This window comes from Arvicanthis niloticus, chromosome 3 (assembly GCF_011762505.2).
Source record: "Arvicanthis niloticus isolate mArvNil1 chromosome 3, mArvNil1.pat.X, whole genome shotgun sequence".
In the NCBI taxonomy this organism is placed as follows: domain Eukaryota; kingdom Metazoa; phylum Chordata; class Mammalia; order Rodentia; family Muridae; genus Arvicanthis; species Arvicanthis niloticus.
The window spans coordinates 124,522,078-124,547,076 of record NC_047660.1 but is presented as its reverse complement, the minus strand read 5'-3'; the positions used below and the strand labels follow the sequence as shown (position 1 = coordinate 124,547,076).

Genomic DNA, 24,999 nt, shown 5'->3' with positions numbered 1-24,999 from the left:
TTATATGTATAAATATTTTGTCCGCGTGTATGTATGTATGTATGTATGTATGTATGTATACCATAGGCATATCTGGTGCCTGCAGAGGCCAGAAGAGAGCATCAGATCCCCCCGGAACTGGAGTTACAGATGGCTGTGGGCCACCATGTGAATGCTGAGAACGAAACCTTGGTCCTTTGCAAGAGCAACAAATGCTCATAACCTTTAGGCCATCTCCTTAGCTCCCTATTTGTATTTTTAATGTGATGGAATAGAGCAGGGTTTTCCTTGTTTTGTTTTTATCGTTTTCTCGAAATTCTACATATATTTTATTAACCATTTGTGAAAGGAACCAAACCGACTTGAAAAATAAGGAGACTAATACATTTTAAAATATAGTTGTGATAGTTAAAAATGCCACTCTGTGTACTCGGCTAAAATGAAGTATCACTGCTGCTCTTCCAAGTGCCAAAGTGAGAAAGGCTTTTAAAAGTGAAGTGGAAAGAAGCAAGGATCACAATTGGAAAGCAAAGATGTAGAAATTGGATGCAGGCAAAAGCCCTGCGAAAGACTTGAAGTCCCGGTCAGCCTTTAGGTTGTCGGACTTATCCGTGGCGAATCACCTTTTACATCAGAGCTCGTGGAAATGGCTACCAGAGGTTCAGAAGCGTAAGGAAACCCTTTCAGGCAGGCTGGTATGACCCCGGCTCACCGAGCCACGCCCACTCGAGTCTCTGAGCGCGTCCCGCCCCTTCCGTCTTCCACTTCCGGGTAGCAGCGCGCCTTTGCACCGCCTTCTCCGGTTTTGATTGGCTGGAGCGTCAACCGGTAACTGTCGCGGAGTTTAAACCTGAATCCGGCGGCGGATTGTGGAGCTCCTCGGGCAAGTGTGGCCACCCACAGCTAAAGGGGTCTCCAGTCGGCGCGGGCGCGGCCAGCGAGGCCTGCGGAGCCCAAACCCTTCTCGGCAGCTTCTCCTGGCACTTCAGTCCTCGCCGCCGCGAGGCGGCTCTCAGCGCCGGGACGCGGAGCCTGGACGCGGAGCCTGGACGCGGAGCCGGCTTCGGATCTGGGCGGTAACCTCTGTTCTGCCTTTGAGCTTCCAGCTGGGCGAGGGGTCGCCACTGGCTTTCAGGTCAGTCCCGGGAGGGAAAGGGATTTAGGTCCTTGTGACCGAGTCTGAAACGGCTGCTTGCGTGTAGATAGGGCTGCTATCTCCAGGGTTAGGGCCTCTGCCTAGCTTGTTTAGATCAGAGAACCAAGAGCTTGGCTCGGATCTGGGTATTGGGGGGTGACATCTAGGGATAGAAATGTGCTATATGCCGAGGATGGCATAGGGGGTCCATAGGAGGGAGGGAAGCACAATGTTTCATCAGGATCTGTTTATTCCCCACCACCCGCACCCCGGAAAATGGGGTCAAAGGATGAGAAGAGGTCACAGCAGAAGGTCTGCTACAGAGCTGTGGATGAGGCTGGGGGATTGGACTGGAGGGGAAGTTGAGGATCTGCAATTAGCCTCCTTGCTTCCCTGCGGTTTTATATTTTCTTGGACAAAACTTCAGAACAATTGAACTTTAATGTTGACGTTCCTAGTGAACTTCCTCTCTGTCTATATTTATTTCTATCAGAAATGTTTATCCAAGGAGCTGCTATGTGCCAGGCACTAACAGAAACTGTGTCTGTCAGCATTGCCCGAATCCCTGCTCTTCTCCCTAAAGATGCTTGTGATGGCATTAGGGATTCTCATTATATAAATGAGAATCTCATCATTGGGTCCTTACATTCCATCTGAAGACTGTGTATGGATTGAGAATTGCGGGTACCGGACTAGGTCACTTTGTAGTCTACTGTAGGACCGTTTACAGTATGTGAAGAATTGGAGGGCAGTTAGGGTGAGGAAGATAAAGAGGGTTGGAATCTAGGGATTTTTGTGATGGACATGAAAAGAATACTGAGATGGTTTTGTGGACTCAAAGCAAGTAGTGGAGTGGCTTGTGGAGGGAATACAGGTTTGGTTGACCCCATTCAGGCACATAGCCCAGCATCGTCACCGCACCTCAGTGACGCTTTTTCTCATCTGTTTTCTCTGCCTAGATAGCACTAACCACTTCTTTAATATCTTGTGTGTTAAAGTCATTGTTCTTGCCATAGTGTCTAATTTTTTATCTCCCTGTTTCTATTACATTGTTAACCAGTGTAGACCGTAAATCTAGATGTAAGTAAGCTTATCATTTCCCATCGTTCCAGCCTTCTTCCACTCCTTGACTGAGTCATTTCTTTTGGGTTTCCATCAAGGTCCATTTGCCTGTCTAAGGTTATCAGAGTAACAGAACCGTGTTTTTCTCACACTGCACTTTTTCTTCCATGACAGCAGGGACCCTGTCCTGTCATCTGCTGGTAGCCCATTGTGTCTGCTAGGCATGTTAATATAATACAGGTTAGAATGGAACCTTTTTTGGAATTCACTAATTCTCCTGATTATTTAAATTCATATTTGGAGATTCCTATGCAAAGGGCTTTGCAAGTACTTTGACAGAGTATTTTATTTAAGTCATGGTGGTTCCGATTTAGAGTGGGTCGTTGTAGTCTTCACTCTTATTAATCCGTACTGTAGTCTCCCACCCCACCCATCCTTTCTTTTCCTTTCACTTTAGTGATGGAGTACGCAGGGATAGAAGTTGACTCTGTTGCTTCTGGAATTAAGAGACGAGTGAAGGACAGAATTGGAAAGACAAAGTTCAATGTTTCTCTTGCTTCAAAGATCAAAACAAAAATATTAAGTAAGTACCTTCCTTATTTTAGCAAATATAGAACACTACTAAAATAACTACTTTGTTAGCTGGTACTTTTCCTGTTTGATCTTTTCTGTGGGTTCAGCTATGCCAGTGAGTCCTAATCTGTCCTTGGTGATAGCTTCCTGGCTGGCCTGCCCCCAGGCAGCTACCTATTAACATGCAAACACAATACCAACACGGCTTCTTTAGAAAAGAGCTAAATAGCGTAAGATATTTGCTCTGCAGTCTGTGGCAGTCAGGTGGTGGTAAGTCATGAAGAAGTGTTCGGCCAAGATCAGGTGTGGTAGTACATGATTTTATATAGGCCAGAGTTCACCAAGAAAGCACTTCGCACTTTGGAAATGAGATTTTATGAATCCTGGTAGTAAGGTGTTAGGAAGGCAAACAGACAACAAATAACAACTCAAACAACAACATAAAAACCCATGAAGTTCAGAAACTCCCCAGGATAAACTTTTCTTGCTCCCAAAAATTATTTCAGTGATTTATGCCCAAGTTAGCTACACTGGTGAATGTACTGTCTGCCTGCTGATAGCACACCCACGACCTAGGACAGAGCCTAAGTCTAAGAATCTTTAAACCAGGACATTGCTCCTACCAGGATCTGTAGGTAAATCTGAATTAGCCAGCTTTCTACAATGGTTATTTCCTGCTTCATTTGTCAGGACCATTTGGAAAACAGCAGGTAAATGTTGCTATTTTAGCTTCTAGAAGTCCTAACTGGTTGCGGTCTGTTTCTATTGCGTGTGCCAAGGAGAGCCAAATGAAACTATTCTGTGCTAAAGATGACGTCCTGTTATGGATTCTTTCTTTCATTTTTTAAAATTATTATTATTATTACTTTTATTTTTTACAGTCCAGCTGTTGCCCCGCTATAAGAATTTTTAAAGATGCCTAAAATGTTTCTCTGACTATCTAAAGAGGTTATACTTAACAAAACTTATTTTAGTAAAATATGTTAGCATCTGCCTATAATTTCAGCATTCATGAGACCAAGACAAGAGGACACTAGCCAGATCCTGTCTCAAATGTGTGCGTGTGCGCGTGCCTGTGTGTGTGTGTGTGTGTGTGTGTGTGTGTGTGTGCGTGTGTGTGCGTGCGTGCCTGTGTGCGTGTGTGTGTGTGCGTGCGTGCCTGTGTGTGTGCGTGTGCACGTGCCTGTGTGTGCGTGTGCGTGTGTGTTTTACTGTGGAGTAAGTATGTTATTGGCATGTAGTAGAATCTAAATTCAAATTATGAAAATGCAATTATGATTTAATCATACTAAAGGAACATAATACTTTTAAAGTAAATGTAATCATTAAATCCTCAACAAAATTTTTTTGCTACCGTTTCAGTAACAATTTAAGCCATCATGACATAGATTACAGTCAGTTACTCTAAAGGTGTAGTCATTTGGGTAGAGGTGAAGGTCCCACAGGTCCTAGACAATTAATTAGTCCTTTCATTTGAAGTTTAAGAAATGGTATTTGGGAGCATAGGCAATTTTGTTGAGTGTGGAGCCACAGAAACTTGTGCAAACATTTCAGATTGGCTGCCCTATCCCCTGTGGGTCTCTAGTGAGAGCTGTGGGGTCATCTTCCCACCTGCTGGGGAGGGGCAGGGGACAGCATCACAGTCCACCTATGGCTGCTCTGTCTGCAGCGCTCCACTCTCTTGTCCCCAGCAGCAGGCCTCTCAGCGTTTGTCTTCTTGCTGGCTTTTCTTTCTTCAGCTTCAAAAATCTGGAAACTTTTTTTCTCTAAAACTGTATTTGTATTTCCATTTATTTCCAACTGTCGTTTGATATAAACTGCATTTTTTTCTGAAATAATTTTACTAAGGAATATGAGATTTTATTAAAGAAGTATAAGGTATAAGTTGAGTATTAACTTTTTAAAAATATTTTTGCAGACAATTCTTCTATTTTCAAGATCTCTCTAAAGCACAACAACAGAGCATTAGCTCGGGCCCTTAGTAAAGAGAAAGAGAATTCTCGAAGAATTACTACCGAAAAGATGCAATTACAGAAAGAAGTAGAGAAACTGAATTTTGAGAATACCTTTCTTCGCTTAAAACTAAATAATTTGGTATGGAAATTGTATTGTTTTGGACTCACCATTAAAATGGAATCTTTTAACTCTATTACTATAGAAACTCTAAAAATGTTTTTTAAGTTTCCGTTGTTGTAGAGAATTATTGAATGGCAGTATGCTGTGTAAGTCTATGCTAAAGGATAGACACCTCTTGGTGATAGAATAGACATCTTAAATCTTGCTCTAAATAATTGAAGGAGTCCCCACAATATTTCTGTTCTCCTTTAATCTTGCATTTCATTGGCTACTAGCCAAATAGAATTGAGAAGGTTGTCCTTTCCTTGTAGTTTTAGGTCTAAGATGAGTAGAAATTTGTTTAAAATGGAAAAAATTACCTGTAATACTTTGTTGATTAATTCATATTGCTGACCAACTATGTTTATTTTTCATGTGATATATAGTTATGTGGAAACAGAAAATTGATAACTAATGTCAAATGTTCAGTGTATCTCTGTGTGCATGACTGTTCTGACTGAACATTAATGTAGCTTTTGAGCTTAATGTGATCTCAGTTGATAACAGTCACCAGGCATGATTTCACATCTGCAATCCCAGTAGTTTAGAAGCTGAGACGGGAGGCTTGCCACTAACTCAAAGCCAGTCTCCACTATTAGTTCTAGACCACCTTGGGTTACAGTGTGAGAATTTACCTCACAAAAAGAATAGAATCAAAAAAATTTTTTTATTTGAGTCTTCTTATATCTCTATCAATAAATGATATCTATAAATGTATCTATAAATGATATCTATAATTGTATCATCATAACAAAATTTAAACCTTAATTAAAAGAAGTCTTTATTTTACATGCACAGAATAAGAAGCTTATAGAAATAGAATCACATGTGAGCAATAATTTGTTAACTGCAATTGAAATGAGCAGTCTTTCTGAGGTAAGTGAATTTACGTGAGTAAGGCCATTTTTTTTTTTTTTAGCATTACTAAAGATAGTTAGATTAAGTAGCATCAAGGTAAGACATTCAAATTTGCAAAGACATAACAGTAACCATGTATAATGCATCATATTTACAATTAGTTATTGAAATTATTTCATTGAAATCTAATTTTGATTTAAAATATTAAACTGCTTTTTGGAACATGATCCACCAAAAAGATTTAGAAACAAAGTCTTAGTAGAACAGAACATTTCAAGTTAAAAAATAATTTATTTTAAAATAAAAAGAATCGAAAAATTATTGAGGTGAAAAATAGGCAGATCCTATTGTATACCAGTCTGTAAGATAAATTCTAGATCATTTAAAATTTTGACATAAAATAAATCACAGACATAGATAAGAGTCAGTATCATCCATACATGAGTCAGGGGAAAAGTTGTGCTGTTCTTCTGAGCCTGACCTAAGGAAGGCCTAGCCATTCGTGTGGGCTGAGGTCTTGTCCCTCGTGTCAATAATACATATTCTCAGGACTTGGTTCCCTCCCCATACCTTTACCCATTGAGCCATTTCCTATTGTTAGCCTCATGGGTTGTTTCTTGCTGTTACTTTGATGTTAGTGTAGACTACTTTCTCTCCTGTATCATTATATTTTTTTCTTTTCTGGGTTATTTTGCATTAGTATGCAAAAAGCTTATTATAATTCATCTTGAAAACCCCAACAGAAACACATTCTCATCAGCTACTGTCTCATTTGTACTTTTTCAGAGACTTATTCCCACCTTTTCCTTTCTTTTGATTGACACCTCTAGACTTCTACATCACTGTGATCACTGTGATGTTTCCATAAGTCACCAGTGATACTAGGGTGACAAGATCCCAGGGACCACTGTTGGTCCTTAGGCTGATCTTAGGGCTCTCAGGACACTGCTAAGGTCTTCCCTCACCTTTCTGCCTGGTCTTTCAGCCTGATTTTTTTGTTTGTTTGTTTGTTTCCTTCCTTCCCTAACTGCTAACTTTCAGAATGCCCAAGACTTAGTTACTGGATTTTTCTTTTCTGTCTATACTCATTCTCATTAGATAATTTTACCAGTCTTTGTTTTAATTACTAACCTGTACTGATAGACTTCCAAATGTGTTTCCATGCTACATAACACATATGTAGTAGACATAACATATTATGTATAGTTATAACTATCTTATATATATATATTAGTATATATCTTTATATTTCTATTTATAGAAAGTTTTGAAGGGTTACTTAACAAAAATATCAGAAGTGATTATCACTGGAAAGTATGATGAAGGTTGAGATATTTTAATCTTTATACTCTAATTATTTAACTATTAATGCCTAATGTAAAGTCTGGGTAGTTCGGTGGTAGAATACTTAGCTGGCATGGTCAGAGTCCTGAGTTACTCTCAGCAATACACATCCAGTACAAGAATTTTGTTCTGTTTCTGTTGCTATCCTGGTATAATTTGCTATTTCAATGACAAGTCTGATACAATAGATAATTTCTTACCATTTTCTTTGTTTCACTCAAAAATAGTTCCATCAAAGTTCTTTTCTCCTGTCAGCTAACAAGAAAAACAGGATCAGTAAGCAATGCAAGCCTGCACCTCTTCCATATGCAAGGTAATTGTTTAAAACTTGGTTAAGTATTGACATTGTTTGTGCCTTAGAAGATGGTAGATTGGGTTTTGAGTGGTTTTATTTATTTACTCACAAAAACCAATTATAGATAATGACATAAAGAATGTGCAATGTTGCTTTGCTGAATTTCATAGACTTCTGTTTTATACTTCAGTTTAGTATACCTTTAGTTACCTGGGCTAGATTGACACTGGCTCAGAGCACAGACTTCATATAATAGTCAGTGTTCTCTGTTGGCCTGTAGCTGTGCTACTGAGACGGAAATGGGAATTGTGTGTGGTGTCTTGTTAAGGCTGGCTCTTCAGGACTCTTGAGGAAACTGTCCTCAAATGCAGATAAACTAAGTAGATTGTAGTAGTTGCTACTTTTAATTACGTTTTTTTTCTCCCCCCCCCCTTTTTTTTTTTCTGAGCAAATCTAATTAACTCTTTCCACCTTAACATCATGTATACTAACTGCCTAATCTGTGAGATTACTCTCATTTTGGCTATTCTCTTGTCTACAGTCTCTTTCCTTTTTTGATTGACTTAGTTACAAGTCATCAAATCATACCCAGTTTGAAAGCTGACATATTAAACAGTAGACACTGAGGCTGAGAGATGTGAAATGACTGACACAGTGACTGAAATCTTCACATCTACTTCATGAGTTTTATGTGTTTAAGTATATACAGTCTCTATATTACATAATGTATATGTAGACATGAACTGCCTAGGTGTAAAGATCTTGTGTTTGTAGAAGAATATGCACGAGTACTGTTCCAATGCATAGCAGAAGATTAGAAAGTTACATAAAGAAGCATCAGTAGTGATTATCTATTGAGTAGTTGGTTAAGGGGGAAACTTTGCGCTTCATAGAAACATTAAATAAGTAGAGGCATTCATATATGAAATACTGTCTTTACCACAGGAGGGGAAGAACCCTCAGGTCATGCCATTTATGTATTTTTTTTTTTTGTTTATTCCAGTTTGTTCTATTGATTTATCTACAATCTGTATTGCTACCATTTTGTACCAGTACATTTTATTACTGTATTTTTAAAGTAGTAAGTTGTATTATTTTATACCTTTATAGTTTGAAGAACACATTGGCTGTTGTGCATTTATCGTTTCAGTTGTCTGCTTATAGCCAGGTATGGTGGTAAAAGCCTGTAATCCCAGTGCTTGGGAGGCTAGTGCAGTAAAATCACTGCAAGTTTGAGGCCAGCCTGGGCTACATAATGATTTCCAGGCCAGGTTGGGCTACAGAGTTAGACCCTGTCTCAATAAACAAACCAGAAAACCACAATCAAGTATAGTTGTTTGCCGTACAAAATATTTCATTATGTTCTTAATGAGATTTTGTTTGAAATATTTTATCCATATTAAAGGCAGGTTTTCACACAAGAACAACATTATATGGCCTTATCCAGAAAACCCTAAAGGAAAAAAAGAAAAAGTTACCAGTGATCTCAGATATCCCTGTAGCTTTCTCTCTGATCATCACCCAATGCCTGCCTACCCAAGGATTCTGACCTTAGAACATCACACATCAATTTTGTGTGATTCCTCTAATAATCAAAAAGTACTTAAAAAAATCTGACTTTTGCTTAGCGTTTTGTTTGTAGGAGTTATCTGTACTGTATCTGTAAGTCATCCTTGTTGCTATGTAGCATTCTGCTGCATCGCCATTCTGCCGCCCTTCCAGCTGTGATCTGTTACAGATAAGGCCGACACACATAGATACACAGGCATCTCCTGCTTGGTGAATGAATCCACTTTCTGTTTGGTGTAGACTACCAAATCGTTTCTGAAGTATGGTCCAAGCAGCAGTGTGTGGGCATTTCTATCCTATATCTTCAGTGTGTAGTGGTGTTAAATTCAAGTTTTTATCTGTACTTCCCTGATGACAAAATGAAGTTAAATATTTCTTCATCTGTGTTCTTTTGAGTAGTATTAATTTTTACTTTGTGTATAACAAGTGTTTTCTCTCTGGCTTGCATCTTTTCTTTTTTGTCTTCTTGGGATATTTAGACGAACAGTTCTTTATAAAGCTCAGTGTGTGTGTGTGTGTGTGTGTGTGTGTGTGTGTGTGTGTGTATTTCCTCCCAATGTTCTGATTAATACTTTCGGTGACCCTTTATTGATCTTTACTGTTTACAAGGTCATTATAATGTTTCCTACCAAAAGTGTATTATCTTCTGTTGGGATTCAGGAATTGCCACACAGACCATACGAGCACTGATCTCAATTAAGCAAGAATATTTTATTGAGCACACATCCCAAGACTAATTGATCAGGACCACAAAAAAGGACTTGGGAGCCTAATTGTGGTACCAGTCTGTTAGGGCAGGCTTTTTACAGGACAAAACAACTCAGAAGTTTGGAAGGTTGGAGGCAGTGCTACATTTTGGCTAATTTGACAAAGTATTATCAGCTGACTTTTAAACTGATTGGTTGTAAATGAAGAGGGGTGGTGGATGGGTGGTGAACAGGGGAGTTTCAGAGCATTGAGATGACAGAGCATAAGTAATACAACCATAGTGTTGTGACCTTTTAGAATTTTTTAGTGTCAGAGATGGATAATTATTCCTGGAAAGTAAAGTCTGAGAACCTGAACTTAATTTCACCTTATGAGCAAAACGGAGACTGAATACAAAATGGCTACAGTTATGTTAAAAGAAGCGGGCTTCAACACTTCCCTTTTACATTGTTGTTGTTGTTATTACTACTACTACTACATGCAAGATGGGAATGGAAAGGCAGTTGCATGTGCCATAGCACATGTGTGATGGCCAGAGGATAACTTCATGCAGTTCTCTCCTTTGATCCTCATATGGGCCCTTAGGGATTGAAGTGAGGTCTCCAGCCTTGTATAGTGGGTGCTCTACCTACTCACCCATCACATCAGCTTCCTTATCCATTTAGATTTTCAGCCTTCTTAGATTACTTAGATTTTTGGGTATGATGTGAGAGAAGGGTGTCTTAGTTAGGGTTTTACTGCTTTGAACAGACACAGTGACCAAGACAACTCTTAAAACATTTAACTGAGGCTTGCTTACAGATTCTGAGGTTCAGTCCATTATTATCAAGGAAGGAAGCATGGCAGCATTCAGGTGAACATGGTGCAGGAGAAGCTGAGAGTTCTGAAGGCTGCTAGAAGACTAGCTTCCAGGCACCTAGGACAAGGGTCTTAAAGGTCACACCCACAATGACACACCTACTCCAACAAGGCCACACCTTCTAATAATGCTACTCTCGGGTCCAAGCTTATAGAAACCATTACTAAGGGTGAGAGTTGTTATTGTTTTGTTTTTTAGTGTGGAAATTTCATTAGTTTTGCACCATTTATTGGAAACACTATCTTTCCCTTACCTAATGACTATTGACTATTTCATCTGTATCATAATGAACTGACTGGATGGATATGTAAGAGGCTATTTCTGAACTCATTTTTCTTGTATGTGGATCTTGTCACTACCATGCTGCCTAAATGATTAGTTTTCACATAAGGCTTGTTGTTTCAGTCTTTGTCTCTTTATTCATTCTTTCATTTCTCAATATTAGTATGACTATTTTGGTCCTTTGCATTTTGTAAGTAGTTTAGCAGTTTACAGCACCTCCCTCCCCCAACACACACATACACACACACACACACACACACACACACACACACACACAAAGGGATAGTTGGAAAATTTATTAGGCATTGTAGGATAATTTGATCACACTATGAACCCTGAGATTGTGTTATTTACTGGAAAAAAACTTTTTCTAGTTGTTGTGTGGCTCAGCCCTAACACTCATATTCAAGAACTTTCTGTTTATTGTAAACAGGATTATATAAAGTCAACCATAGGTCAAGTGGTGGAGCAAACAACCAGTTGACAGGGAGTGAACATAGGGAAAAACAGAGAATAAGAGTAAGTCAGGAGGACAGATAAAGAAACAGACAGAAAGTAGAGGGATGTTGAGTTTGAAGAGTTTTTGAGATGAAGTGGAGCATCAGCTAAGGAAGAAGGTCAGGTGGGTGCTCTCTGCCTCTCTGAGCCAGCAGGCTTCCTCAGCATCTGCCTCTCTGAGCTAGCAGGCTTCCTCAACATCTGCCTCCCTGAGCTAGCAGGCTTCCTCAGCATCTGGCTCCCTGAGCTAGCAGGCTTCCTCAGCATCTGGCTCCTGCATCTTTATTGGTAAAATCGAACATCTGAGATTATGTTAATAAACTACAGCTGAGAATATGTTCAGTTTGAGGAACATAGAAATTTTATATAATAGTTTCATCTATAAGCACACTGTATCAGTTGATCTACTTAGCTATTATGTGTTTTCTTCTATATTTTGTAGGGTTTTTTTAAATATAAAATTATTCCATATGTTGGGTTCTTTCCTACTTGCTTGATATTTTTAGTGTTGTGCTGAATGAATTCCTTTGTTTTGATTAAGCCAAGATTTCATGTATCTGAGGCTGCCCTTTAATTAGTTACTGTTCCTCTGCCTCCGATGCTGGAATGCTGGGATTACAGGCATATTTCAGGACACTTGATATAGCTATTTCTTAAATTATGTTTTCTTCTTGATGTTAGCCTGAAAAATACAATTAATTTTCAGATACTGGCCTTGTTTTCAGTGAACTTGTTAATTCTAACATTTTGTTGGGGCTCTTTGAATTTTCTATGAATATACTTTTGTTATTTGTAAATATGCATTTTCTTTACCCTTTGCAAGCCATTTATCTTTTCCTTTTTCTTACTTTATTGCAATAGCTACTTGTTCAAAGTTAGAAAAGTCATAAGAACACACATTCTTACTGTGCTTCCATTGTTAGGTATGATGTGAACACTTAGATTTTCTAGATCTTGTCAGATTAATAAAGTTCCGGGGTGAGGCAAAATATCACAAGCTCATGGCAAACTAAAAGCTTGGGAGAAGTTATCCAAGCCCACAGTTTGTTTCCGTTCATTCTTTATTACTGTGTATACCTGGATGCTTATGGTGGGTGGGTGTGAGTGTAGATTCATGCGTGCCACAGAACTTGTACAGAGGTCAGAGGACAACTTTAATGGTCGTTTCTTTCCTTCCATTGTGGGCCCTAGGGATCAAATTCAGGTCCTCAGACTTGTATGGCAACCACTTTTACCCAATGGACCATCTCACTGGTCCTAAGCCTATAGGTTTTTTTGTCAAAAACTTTTTGATAATCCCATCTCTCTTACTAAAAGTTAGGACATTCATATTTCCTATTTCTCGGTCAGGTTTTTAACTTTTCTTTAAAGAATCCTTCCATTTTTCATTTTTTAATCATCTAAAATGTCAAATTATAGTGGGTCAAAAGCACCTTCTCTGCACAATAAGACTCTGTTTCAGAAAAAAGAGAACTCAAAACCTCATTGCTGAGGCTTCATGAATAGCTATTGGATTAATCGTGTACTTTATTGTTGCTATTGAAAAGATATTCCTTTATTAGTATAATGAATTTTAAATTTTTTCCTATTCATATAATAAAATACAATGAATTGGTTAATTACTATTAGTGGGTGTATGTGTACATATGTGTATATAGGATGTTTATACAACACATGATACGTATATGGGGGTGCAAATACCTGGCATGTATGTGAAGGGCAGAGAACAACTTGGTGGAGTCTCTTTCCACTTTTACATGAGTTCTAGGGACTGAACTCAGATCATCAGGCTTTCCAGGGCAAATCTCTTATCTGCTGAGCCATGTCTCTCTATGATCTATTTTCAAATGCCTTCTTTCCATCACAAAATCATTGTTGCCTTAAGGTGTTTTGCATATGTGTTACAATGATATTTTATTATTTTTTTGTTGCAATTATTTTTCAGGTTTAGATATTTCAGTTATGTTGACTGATAAACATTCTTTTCTAATTCAGGAAGCACATTACAAAGTAGTAATATTTTTCTTTAAGAGCTTAAGAAAAGTTACCTCAATCTATAGCTTTCATGCAGAGAGGTTTTTGAGAGTATGTCGTTTCTTTTTAAAATTTGTTATTTTTGATTATGTGTGTGTATTTATAAGCACGTGCATGTATGTGAGCGCAGGTGCTCATGGAGACTAGAGGCTGATCTTCCCGGAGTTGAAGTTAAAAGGAGTTGTGGGCTGCCCAGTGTAGGTGGTGGATCTAAATGCAGGTCCTCAGGAAGAAAAGTACATGCTCTTATCTGCTAGGCCGTCTCTCCAGCCCCTGTCCCAGTTCTTTAATAATTCTATGTTCTGCTTATCAAAGTTTTACTTTTTCTTCAAACAATTTTTGCATTTTTTTCTAAATAGTCAGATTATTGGTACAAGTATAGTGATACCTTTTCTTTCTATGTAATTTTTGTAAAACACAGAACTTTTTATTTCATTCTCACTTGCTTTTAGGGTTCCATTAACTTCAGAAAATGATGAGGATGATGGTGCTGATGATAAATGGAAAACAAAATGTAACAACAGAACTGTGTTGAAGACATCACCTGATAGCACCTCTTCCGTATCAAGACAACCTTTATCCTTGCATCAGTCTAATTTGGAAGTATTCCTTCCTAAAGAAGATAATCAGAAAACATGTGATTTAGGTCATTCAGAACATACTTCAAGTGTTGATATACTTCCTAGTGGTAAGGTTGTTTTTAAAACTTTATGTAACTTTTCTTAAAGGCAGCAATGTCCAAACAGCTTATCAGTTAGGTAGATCTCTTGTGTTGCTAACTTGTACTATCTAACTTCTACCATTTAAAATTACTGGTGAAAATTTCAACTTGAAGTAAATATCCTGACAAATGTCAGATTGATGGGCACCCAATACTGTTAGTCTAGAAGCAATCTTCAAAAATGAACAAGACAAAGCTTTCCATTTTGCTTAGTTTGTAATTTGAAAATATTACATTTATTTAGTTTCAGCTTCTCCTTTTCATGGATATGAAAAATGTTCATCTAGATAGATATAGTGACTTTTTCAAGCTCATAACCAATTAGTGATTATGATGGTAAATTTGGTTATCAAGTTGACATAGTCTAGAATCATCTGGAAAGAGAATCTCAGTGAGAGAGAGTCTAGATCAGGTTTGCCTGTGGGCATGGCTGGAGGATTACCTTGATTTTATTGAGTTGGGAAAACTTGTCTACTGTGGGTGGTACCATTTCCTTGACAGGAGATCCCTAACTGTTTAAGAGTGGAGAAGGCAGGCTGAGTACAAGCTTGCATCATTCATTGCTCTCTTCTCATGACTCTGGATGTGGCTATCTGCTTCACGTTCCTGCCACTTTGACATCCTTGCAATGATGAACTGTAACCTGGAACTGTGACCCAGATACATTCTCCTTAAGGTGCTGTTGTCTGTATTTTACCAGAGCAACAGAAACAAAGCTGTCATAGTGCTAATGAACTTGAGTAATGACTCAGTAAGAAAGCATGATGATGCTTAATTTCATTACATGGTCTTCCTAATTGATAATTCTGTACTATAATCTATGTGCTTATGTATTTGTTAAGTATTAACAGACTAGAATACAGAACCTTAGTTGCTAAGCTTAGAGCATGCTATTTTTCCTTTCCACAGTCTTAGGTATCCTCCCTATCAGAGTTACTGCTATTATTTGAGTTCATGGTCTCCTTCAGCTCTAGAAGTAGGAATTAGCGGCTCCATTGTTGTATATACCCACTCTGATCTTGGGGCGAGGCTGAGTGAATGCTCAGAAGCCTGCATTTCCTATGGAGTCAGGTGTAAAATGTGACCTATGGGCACTCCAGTTAGTCTAACTAATTTTTATCAGCATGAATTCTGAATAAGGGTCTGAAAAGAACAAATTGTCAGAAGTCCTCTCTGTGAAACAGCTAAGTATCTGCTTTGTTTACTGTAGATTATTACTTATTTTTGTTTTTCTTTATTTGTAGAGAGCCATTGCCACTCAGATCAAAGTCCTAAGAGTTCTCTGAGTGAGATGAAAACTGCTTCATCTCCCAGCCTCAGAAGGGAAAAATTATCACTTGGTAATGTGACTAAGAGGAAGAAGTGTGTGTCTTCAACTGCAGACATTCCATATGTGACAGATTTAGATCACCAACCCATTTCAAGTCCAGGATCAAATTGGAATAATGAGATAAATGGTGGTACTAATGAAACCAGTAACAACACCCAAAGAAATACAGAGTGTTTTTCTGACTTACCTTCTGAGTCTTCCAGTGATCCTAATGCACAGTGCATGGAGCAAGTACAGAAGAACACTGATAACTGTCACTTGCAGAAAACTGTGTATGAAGATGCCGACATGGAGTTAACTGCTACTGACGTAGGCAAGATTGTAACCATTTCAAAAAGCAATAAAAAACAAAATAAGAAAAAGGCAGATTGTAGAAAGGAGACTTTCAGAAAAGTGAAAGATACAAACTCTGATAAAAAGAGAGAAAGCTCAAAGAGAAAATGTCAAAATAGCTCAGAAGTCAGTGCTGAGGAAAAGACTGAAAACAGACCAGAAAGAGGCTCTGGTGTCCTAGATGGCAGAGGGGATTCAGAAGATCCAAAGTGTATTTCCAGTACTGAACAGCCATCTCAGGTGAACATGCAGAAGAAGATAACCCTCCAGAACAGTGTGGATCAGGAAAACATTCAAAATAGAAAGAGGAGGCAAACATACGGGACAGGCGAACAAGAGGAAGCATACTCTTTGTCCAGACATTCAGTCAGATTCCTTCAAGATGGTGAACTTGATCTGTATCAGAACTCCCTACGTCGTAATGTAAGTAAGCCTTCTCGACAGACATTTGTGATTCATAAATCAGAAAAAGATAACTTACTTCCAAACCAAGAAGATAAAGACGCCATTTCTGAAAACCTAGAAGTTGCAAGTGAATCTCATATAGCTGATCTTTCCATCAAAGCTAATGAAAACATATGTGACCATGAGACTCAGACAATGCTGAACTTGAAAAAGTATGTCAATGCTCAACAAAATCAAACAAAAATAAATAAGACTAAGCAGAAAATAAATCGAAGGACAAAAATAATTTCTATCACGAACCAAATATATGAGGATAATGATAAAGATATTTATGTCCTAGAAAAAGGCAACTTTCTTTCCCAAACCCAAGCGAATAAAGAAACCACCAGTGGAAACCTAGAAGCGTCAAAAGAATTTGAAACACCTCTTCTTTTCACAAGAGACAATGGAAGCTTACGTGACTGTAAGACCCAGAATGTTCTGGACCTGCAAAAGAAAATTACTAGTATATACCCTGCTCAGAATGAGTCCCAAATTAGCAAAAACCCTAGGCAGAAGGTAAATCGCAAGACAGAAATAATTTCTGGAGTGAATTGTTTTAGTAATGACAAAGGTGTTCATTGTTCAGAAAATGATAACTCTTTCTTGCTACAAAAGGATAAAGACATCCCTGAAACCTTAAAAGACTTAAGTGAGTTTGATACACCTGCTTTTTGTAACAAAGATAGTGCAAAGTCATGTGATTATAAGACTGAAACACTCTTGGGGTTGAAAAAACAGGACCCTAATTCGAAACATGCTTGTCAAGATGATCCAAAAGTAGATAAGAAGCTTAGACAGAAGGTAAATCGAAAGACAGAAATAATTTCTAAAATCAACCAAATGCATGAGAATGATGGAAGAAGTGCACATGACCCACTAAATAAGAAGCTCTGTCAGAAGGTTAATATATCAGAAATCATTTCTCAAATGAGCCAGATGTATGAGACTATTAGTGAAGATGGGAATGGCTTTAAAAGCTCTATCAAAGATTGCCAAGATGTTGTAAGTTGTGACTTTGGGGAAATCAACAGTAATAAAAAGGAAAATTGTGATCCAATTCAAGATCCTTGCATACTAGTTACCAAAACAAAGAAAAAGGTCTCGTATAAAACAGGGAACAGTTTGACACGAGATAAGAACAGGTGTATTTTGCAGTTAACAGATTCTTCACAGGTGTGTGTCACCTTAGACTCTGGCTTAAAACACGGACCAAATGAAGCAGATTCTGGTCCTGGAGAGCAGACTAACCTGCCAAAGAAGCAGAAACAAAGCACTGTGAGTTCACTGGGAGATGCCTTCTCTGTGAGCGCAGTAAAAGAAGGAAGCCTCCCAGCCAAAGCAGTTAATAAAATGGCATCCAAATCAAAGAAAAGAAAGACCCCTCTAGGTTGTTCTTCTGATATCCATGGAACAGTGGAGATAGCACCTAACACTGACTTCACTAAGGCCGTTGACTCCCAGCAGTCTGAGAAGGAGAACTATTTGGAGAATGAGAAAATTGCCAAGAGTAAGCCAGACTTTTACACAAAGGTGTTGAAACCTTTATCTCAGACGTGTTCATCTAACATAAAGAATTTTGCCTTGGACAGTGTGTGTAAAAGTTCTCTACCTTTGAGTATTTCTTCTGGTAAAAACCTGATGCTAGAAGAGAGATCTTCCCTGGAGAGTACATGCATCTTTCAAGTAGGTGATGATGCTTGTGAAAAGATAAAGGAAGGTGCTCAGAATCCTCACCACAGAACACAAAAGTCAAGACCAGGTAAGCCAAAGTTTTAGAATTGTATGCTTTTCACTTAGCCAGTGGCTTATTTTCTGTTGAAACAGGCATTTTTGTGAAAATTTTAAAATAGTATTAATATCTATACAAACAGAAGTGAAAGTTTGTGCATTGAGAAGGTAACAGATTATCTTGGGCATTTGAAATATAAAACTTGAGAAAGCCTTTCCTATCTAGTACTGGCTTTAGGCAGATAAGGCCTCTCTTCATGAGTTTGGGGGAAAGTAAATGGTTTAAATGCATGTATAGGGAAGTGTATTGAATTTATTCTACTGAAGACAAGTCTTATAAGAGTGGGGCTCAGTCCAGCAGCTTCCATTTAAGGGGATCAGATAAATAGAAAGGTTAACAGGTACAGTATGTGGGTTTAAAAAAATGGGTTTAAAAGCAGATACTAAGCTAAGGGTGTATAGTGAGAAATTTTGATTAGAGGAAATTGCAGAGATAGCAAGTAGGTAGCATTGTAGACTAATGGATAAGCAAGATTTTTAGCATTAGCGCTTACTTTTGTTTAACTAATTATTAAAATAAGTTACTATAAATTAAATAAAATAGGATAAAACCAACTAAAATGGCAATCACCATTTACCATATGTACATGGACTTGAATCTGTGAATCTTTAAACACATTCTTGAAATAATATTTTTATACTACTAATTCTCTCACTTATTCCTCAGTGTTCAGTCATGGGATTTCCTTTATCATTAGAGATTTTATAACATGAGACCTTCTTACATAGTTTTTCTACTTGGAACCAACATCTCAGTGTGTCTATAGAACACTAGAATTTTGACACTAAGGCTAGTCTAGATAAAAGGGACCCAAAGCAGAAGAATTCCAAAAGTCTGGGTAGTAGGTATGTTAAAGGAATAACTCATCTTTGTCTGTCTCATGTGGTGACTTTCGCACACTGAGTAACCAGATCTGTCTATTTCGAATGAGTGTGCAGAGATTGGTGTAGGTTATGAAGAGCTGAGCCATAAAGAGCTTTTGTGATTTCAGAGACAAAACATTGAAGACCTTTTTATTGATGTCCTAGATAGTTTTATGCCAGCTTGACACAAGCTAGAATCAATTGTGGGGAAGGGCTTTCTGTTGATAAATGCCTCTTGTAGGCAAATCTGTAAAGCATTTTCCAGATTAATGACTGGAGCCATCCTTTGGCTGGTGGTCCTGGATTCTATAAGAAAGCAGACTGAGCAAGTCATGGGAAGCAGCAAGTCAGGCAGCAGCACTCTCCATGGCCTCTGCATCAGCTCCTGCCTCCAGGTTCCTGCCTTGATTTCCTTCAGTGATGGGCTGTGCTGTGGAACTGGGAGTGAGTGAAGAAAACCCTTTCCTCTCCAGATTGCTTATGATCACAGTCTTTATCACAGCAATGAAAATCCTCAGTAATGTCTTACAATTGGTTTATTTTACATTTTAGCTGCTTTTTCTCTCAAAATCAATTTTTTTTAAGTTTTAAAATTTGATCTCTTTGACTGGTAAACTGTATTGACTTCATACTTATTTCCATATCTTTACATATGCTTGTACAAATATTTGTAAAAATATTCTTTCTAGGTAACAGAACATCCCTGGTCTTAGTGGATACCAGTTGTGTTTCGAGTAACAATGCTAACCCTGAGAATGAGTCAGAAGGGCAGTCTTCACAACGGATGAGAAGGAAAAGACAGTGCACTCCTCTCAACCTGACAGAGCCAAGCCTTAGAAGGCAAGTGTTGCAGTGTTGTTAATGTGTTTTTGAGGAACGTTTTGCCTGGATTAGTATTTGAACATTCCTGAATATCACTAACTCATATGAATCTGTTACACAGTATGAATCTAGTAGAGATGAAGTCAAAATGAGCCCTTGATTTTTGCTTTTTTTCTCTAGTTTTAAATTAATTTAGCTTCATTTAATTTCTATCTTACTACTGTTATTTTAAAAACGTAAGTTGGTAGCTATAATTTTTTAACTTGTCAAATACAATTTACCAACCACCATTTTCATAGCTGTCACATACATTTATTTTCTGTATTGCTCCCTAGAAGTCAGTGTGCTTTGGTCCCAAAGAATAACAATTTAAAAAAATTTTTTTTCTAACTGCAGATGTATAGTAGTGAAGAAAGACTTGTAGCTCCCTCCCAATTTACCTGTTCCGCAGGTTCTATAATTATTAACATTGTACTCTATTTGATTCAGCCATTGTACTTTTAAAGCAAATTTCTAATACTGAGTGATGTCATTCATAAAACACTTCTATATGTATCTTTAAAGAATAAGATTTTTCTGGTGCTGGAGAGATAGCTTCCTCAGTAAAGCACTTGAACAAGCATGAGGCCCTGCGCACAGACACATAAATCATGTAAAAGGCAAGCACAGCAGTGTGAGCCTGTAAACCCAGCACTGGGAAGGGAGAGACAGCGGGGTCCCTGGAGCTCGCTAGTCAGTCAGTCTAGTCAGATCTGAAAGTTCCACTCAGTGAGCCTCTATCTCAGAGAGAATCAACTGAAGAAAACATCTGGACAGTGACGTTTGGCCTCTACTCTCTCACACTGGGATCATAGCTCAAGGTGTAGTTTGCCCTGTATGCCTGAGGCTCTAGTTCACAAAACTATCAATAAACTTGTATAGTCCTTTAATGACTGATCTATTCAAATTTTCCTAACTGCAATAAAATCACTCCAATAACTGTCTGCATCCTTCTAACTGGCCAGCTGTATACCAGTGATGGGCATTTTCTGCTTTAGAGTACTAATTAGAGCCCTGGGTCATGTTTAGCTTTTGCTTCTCTTTAACCTCATCATACCTGTATCATTTCTTACTCCTTTTTCTCTCATGGCATCCTGAAGATTACCAGTCAGTTAATTTGTAGAATATCCACTAATTGAGATTTGGGGATATTATTACCTTTTCCCCCCTCATGATCATACTGTAGTTATGCATTTTTGAATGAATTCCACATGAAAGATATGTCCTAGCATCGTGTCAAGGATTTATTATGTTAGTCTGTCCCTTTACCATGATAGGGCTAACCTTGATCTCTTAGCTGCTGTTGGAATCTGCTGGGTTTCTGCAATGTGAAATTTGTATCTTTTCCTTAAGGATTGGGAGAGATTCTTTGAGTCTGTACATCCTGTGTGTCACTAAACATTTTGTTTAGTGATTTTAGTATTAGTAGATTTTGCTTGAAACCAATACCGGTGTGATGTGTGAGACTATTACTGACATTCTGCTTCTGTGAGGAAATATTTCTGTGAGCTAATAGCCCCACATTATTAACAAGACTTCATACTCTTGACCATTTCATTACTTTCGGACACCACATATGTTCCAGGTTCATCATCATATTTTCCCTGTCCTGGCCCTAGAATCAGATACTTCTTAGGAATTCTGATTTTCTTGATTGTAGAATTGTGTTTAGCAACCAGACTATTCTTTTTCAGAATATAGGCATGGCTTAATTGGTAGGGTCTCTTAATACTGTGATCAGAGTACCAGAGAGTTCTTATCTAGAGGCTCTGCTCATAGACACTATTGGTAGAATCTCCTCATGAGGGTAGAAGAGGACTTCAGCATCTTAATATTGGCTATCGACTGTTTTCACCTCCGTGCCTCATGGGCTTCCCTCCCAACACTTGCTCAAAGCCAGCTGTAGAAAGACTCTACAGCAAGACCCTTTAACAAGATAGTGTTTTATAATGAAATGTGCTCTCAAAAGTGAGGTGGCCTCTCAACCCTTGTTACTTTGTTAGACACAAATCACTGTTCGTGCCCATAATTACCTAGAAGGACTTATATAAAGGCATGAATGCCAGTAGATGGGGATTGTGGGTAGTGTCCTTGTTATAGTCTGTATACCACAGGGATTATGTTTGGGCCTCTCACAGAGAGTACTAGGATATATACATATATGTATATATGCATATCCTATATATGTGTGTATACATTCCTAGTTTTCCACTGTTGTGTGGCAAAACTTTCCTGGGAGGAAAAAAACCCACACATATACCCACACCTGATAGGAAACCCACAACAGGCCAAAGTCCACCTTATTGAACCAGTGAATTTTATTGGAGTTACTTAATGGATGAGAGGTTACTGGAGCAGGAGTGGCTCAAAGACAACTGTATCACCAAAGCCCACCCTAACATGAGTGACATCTTACAAAAGCTGGAAAACCTGGAGTTCACTGCACAGCCTACAGGCAGCACAACAAGCTGGAGAGTGTCTTTTCCAGGTGCCTCAGTTTGTCTAAACTTCTTCAAGATAACTCAGCTGGTTTCTGCTTCTTCCAGGCAGCCGGTCTCTGCTTCTTCCAGGCAGCTGGTCTGATCTCAGAGTTTTCTTTGAAGTTTGGCTTGTCTAAGAGTCTTTGAAGCTCAGCTTCCTTCAGTCCGGGGAGAGTTTTCAGCTTTTATTGCTCACTCTAATGAATCTGGTCAGTTTCAGGAACTTCCTGGAGCTATTTTGAATTGTTTGCCTACTGCTTAAGAAGCTTCCCACAGGGTAGAATGTTTTAATAGTAGAGGAAACTGTTACACAACACCCACATAGACATACACTTCTCTATGTATTGTGTATATAATAAAATCATGATACATTAGAATTGATCTAATACTGCTAGTTTTAATACTGCAGGGTTCATTTTAGCATTCCCCTTTGCTTAATTTGTAATTTCTCAATCAGTAAGAAGCCTACTTTTCATTATCTGAAAATATTTACTTGTTTGTTCAATTCTAGTACATAATTTCAGACTTATTATCCCATATAAAACCAATTTACCAACTGGATTTATATATAATTCTGCTGTGGATTAGATAGTTTCGTAATCCACTGAGGTTCAGACATTATTGCTTCTCTTCATTGTACTGATGTCATTCTCATCCACACTGTGGTGGAGCACACATACCCCAAAACACAGTATATTGCCTTTTTTTTTTTTTTTTTTTTTTTTTTTTTTTTTTTTTTTTTAATTTGTGCCAGTGGCAAATGAAAAGTGCTATCTGGACACTGTTGCATTTGCAGTTCTGGTGGTAATATCTCTAGGTTCACTCTGTCATCTTCTCTTTCCCTTCCTGATCTTTCTTATCCTAACTGTGCTGAAGTGAAATCTGTGCTGCTGTGTGCCCATGTGACTATCTTTTCTATCTATTCTTTGTTTCAGAAAGATAATAGCTCTTTGAGCTAAGATAAAAACACGATTGTATACATTATAGATTATGGGTTTTACTATTAAAATATCTCCTTTTCATATTCAGTGCTTTGCAACTTGAAAGATAAAGGTTTTTTTAAAAAATACCTTTGTTATGTCTTTTTTATGATTCCTGTATTCCAGTCCTCGGGTGTGGGAGTTCTGCTTGAAATAGGCACTGCTGAAGTGTTCTGTTTCCAACACTAACAGCTGGGTTGATATCATTCATAATTTGTACTGAAAGGATTGTGATTTTTGTTTAACATTTTTTTATCAAGTCACTTACTTAAAATGATACTGTTATTGGCTCTGGAAATGAGTTCCAGCAGAAAAGGGACCCTGCTTCCCAGCTATCCTTTCTGCCCTTTCAGTTTGAGACGATGTATATACATTTCAACCAAAACCATGACACCTTACACATGAGCATGTGCATGCATGCACACGTAGTGTAGAGGAGAGATTCAGTGCCACCTGTCGCACTGGGTACTAGGAGGATGGATCAGCCCTCGTACTGAGAAGTCAAGACTGCCTGATGAAACACTAAAAGTCAAAGTAAATTCATGTATTTCTTGCCTAATATGAATGTAAACGGGGCTCAGCCCAGAGAGAAGTGAGTAGGAACCCAAAAAAGTAAATGGACCAGAAGCTTGCCTGAGGTGCTTGTCTAGTTAGGGAAGCTTGACTTAACATTCTCAGCCTTAGGGTCAAGGTCAGAATGCATATCCTAGGGCTTGGCTGGAACAAAGTCTAATGCAGATCTTCTCAGTAAAGTTGAGCTGCTCTCAACAGAGCCATAACCTACAGATCAGTTCCCACTGGCCTTCTCAGCCCCTGGAAACAACTGTAGTCCTGAACTTGGGAGACAAAACAAATAGTCTAGAATTTATAATTAAAACCAAGCTTTTATTCAGATTTCAGTTGGAATCTGTAATGTCTGGAAAGTATAAAGACTTGAGAGTGGAGTATAAGAAACCCATAAATTGTAATTTTCCTTTTGTTGTAAGAAGCAAAGTAAATATTTTCTGGAGAGCGCCTTCACCTCTGGCTCATGCATTTCCCACAGGTACAGTTCTGAGGGAAATGCGTAACTAGCTCACAGAAAACACACAGCAACCACTCTTGGCCCACGTGCAAGTGCTCCAGGTTCCAGCAGAAACAGATGCTGCAGCATCTAGAGTATGCAGTGAGTGCCCATGGTTTCAGCGAAGGAGAGGCTTGGAGATGCCCAAGATGTCGAATGAAAACAGTGACTCCCAGGAAAGCACCCACAGTGTGACATCTCTGAGATGCAGAGACCTGCTGTAGATAAACCAAGTACTAGAAATACAGTCGTGGCTACTGAATACTGTAGAGACAAGCTCGGATGCTCACCCATGTGACAAAGCTGTGCTTAAGGGAACTCATTACTAGAAATTTTCTTTTCATGGGAAAAAATTAGCTTGGCATTATTATTGTTAATCTTGCTTTTTCTTCTCTTTTGCAGTAAGATGAGACGATGAAGTCGAGGTGAAGTAGATACGGATCCTAGCGTTTCCAAGTTCTTAAAGCACAAGTCAGAAGTACAAGAAGGACATGAAACAAAGAAGTATTCAGTTGTTTGAGTTTGTACATGAAGTGTTTTTTTGTTTGTTTGTTTGTTTGTTTTTTGGCCTTTTGTAGATTAATGCTAGATCTATGTGCATAAAATAGCTATATCTTAGATAATAAACTTTTTTTAAAAAAATTGGTCATCACATAACTTGTCGATTTAAGTTTCTATCAAATTCATATAACCAAGCAATTATTATTATAACCGAGAAATGTATCAATAGTTTTGCATTGGTTACCTTGTGTATCAGGCTACCTTGTCTTTTGCTTTTGAGCCATTCATTTACATGATGATCATAGAGGATTTGAAAATCA

At 38.2% G+C, this 24,999-nt stretch overlaps 1 protein-coding gene across 2 annotated transcripts; it reads left to right on the top strand.

The window, feature by feature from the left end:
• The first annotated feature begins 804 nt into the window (after positions 1–804).
• Positions 805–24,999, top strand: Sgo2 (shugoshin 2). Of its 2 annotated transcripts, XM_034497955.2 has the most exons (9): positions 805–1,114; positions 2,634–2,759; positions 4,668–4,843; positions 5,663–5,740; positions 7,294–7,379; positions 13,764–13,999; positions 15,277–17,901; positions 19,484–19,634; positions 24,581–24,999. In XM_034497955.2, exons 2-9 carry the CDS (start codon positions 2,636–2,638, stop codon positions 24,594–24,596), a joined length of 3,492 nt encoding a protein of 1,163 aa, XP_034353846.1. In that variant the 5' UTR covers positions 805–1,114; positions 2,634–2,635; the 3' UTR covers positions 24,597–24,999. The 2 variants fall into 2 exon arrangements, with proteins under 2 accessions (XP_034353846.1, XP_076788001.1); XM_076931886.1 differs by lacking the exon at positions 24,581–24,999 and having other exon boundaries at positions 19,484–19,656.